We start from the raw sequence: 1,183 nt of genomic DNA, 5'->3' as shown, positions 1-1,183 counted from the left end.
ATCAACCTTGTTTCTATCTTTTTTGAACTACTCTGGCTTGGCCATAGTTGGTTACTCTGCGGTGGCTCTAGGAGTTGTTTCTCTGTTACCCTTTTTGTTATTGTCCTTGATTTCGTTGCCCAAGATTGATCCAAGTAGATGGTTAAGTTTTGGTCAAGAGGGTGTGAAGAAAGATTGGACACTTTACTTTAACACAATTTTTTGGAACCTTAACTTTTGGGATAGTGCTAGTACTTTAGCTGGTGAAGTTGATCAACCCCACAAAACATTTCCAAAAGCTTTGTTTTGTTCTGGCATGTTAACTTGTTTTGGTTACATAATTCCGTTGTTGGCTGCAACTGGTGCTATGGAGCTTGACCAAAAGAATTGGTCTGGTGGATATTTTGCTGATGTTGCTGAAATCATTGCTGGGAAATGGTTGAAATTTTGGATGGAGATTGGTGCTGTTTTATCAATTGTTGGTTTGTTTGAGGCACAACTTAGTAGTGCTGCATACCAACTTCTTGGTATGGCTGATTTGGGATTCATACCAAAAATATTTGGTGATAGATCAAAGAAATTCAATACTCCTTGGATGGGGATATTGGTGTCAACAATTATAGCAGTTGCTATGTCATTTTTTAGCTTCAATGAGATTATATCAACAGTGAATTTCTTGTATAGTTTGGGGATGCTGTTGGAATTTGCATCGTTTCTTTGGCTTAGGAGAAAATTCCCATCATTGAAGAGGCCTTTTGAAGTGCCATTGGGAATGAAGGGTTTGATCCTAATGTGCCTTATACCTTCTTTGCTTTTGGTGTATGTGATGAGTGTTGCCACAAAAGCAGTGTTTGTTGCAAGTGCTTTCTTGACTTGTGTTGGGATTCTTTTGTACTATTTCATGAATCTTTGTAAGGCCAAGAGGTGGGTTGAATGAATTCTAAGTTCAATTGGAGGTGTATGATTGATGTATGTAATTATCTGTTATTCTTGTGGTGATACAAATTTGGTTAGTGATTCTTGTCACACAATAATTAGGATTGCTTGGTGGGTGTATTGTGTTTATTTGTATGTAGGGTTCTGTAGGAGAGAAATTGGATTCTCCTATGCCTAGGTTTATTATTTATTTAATACTTTGTAAATTGGATTATTATTGAATTTTAGTGTTAATTATAGTATCATTTTTGTTTGCATTGGGAGTTTC

General features: G+C 36.4%; 1 protein-coding gene across 1 annotated transcript; it reads left to right on the top strand.

The window, feature by feature from the left end:
- Positions 296-916, top strand: LOC107632433 (probable polyamine transporter At3g13620). The gene has a single exon (XM_016336115.2). The coding sequence runs from the start codon at positions 296-298 to the stop codon at positions 914-916; it is 621 nt and encodes a 206-aa protein (XP_016191601.2).

The sequence above is a fragment of the Arachis ipaensis genome, chromosome B03 (genome assembly GCF_000816755.2).
Source record: "Arachis ipaensis cultivar K30076 chromosome B03, Araip1.1, whole genome shotgun sequence".
NCBI classification, from domain to species: Eukaryota; Viridiplantae; Streptophyta; class Magnoliopsida; order Fabales; family Fabaceae; genus Arachis; species Arachis ipaensis.
This window is presented reverse-complemented; position numbering and strand designations above follow the sequence as displayed.

Bases quoted from the DNA above. Each gene is read 5' to 3' on its own strand.
- LOC107632433 (XM_016336115.2), top strand. From the start codon at position 296: ATGTTAACTTGTTTTGGTTACATAATTCCGTTGTTGGCTGCAACTGGT.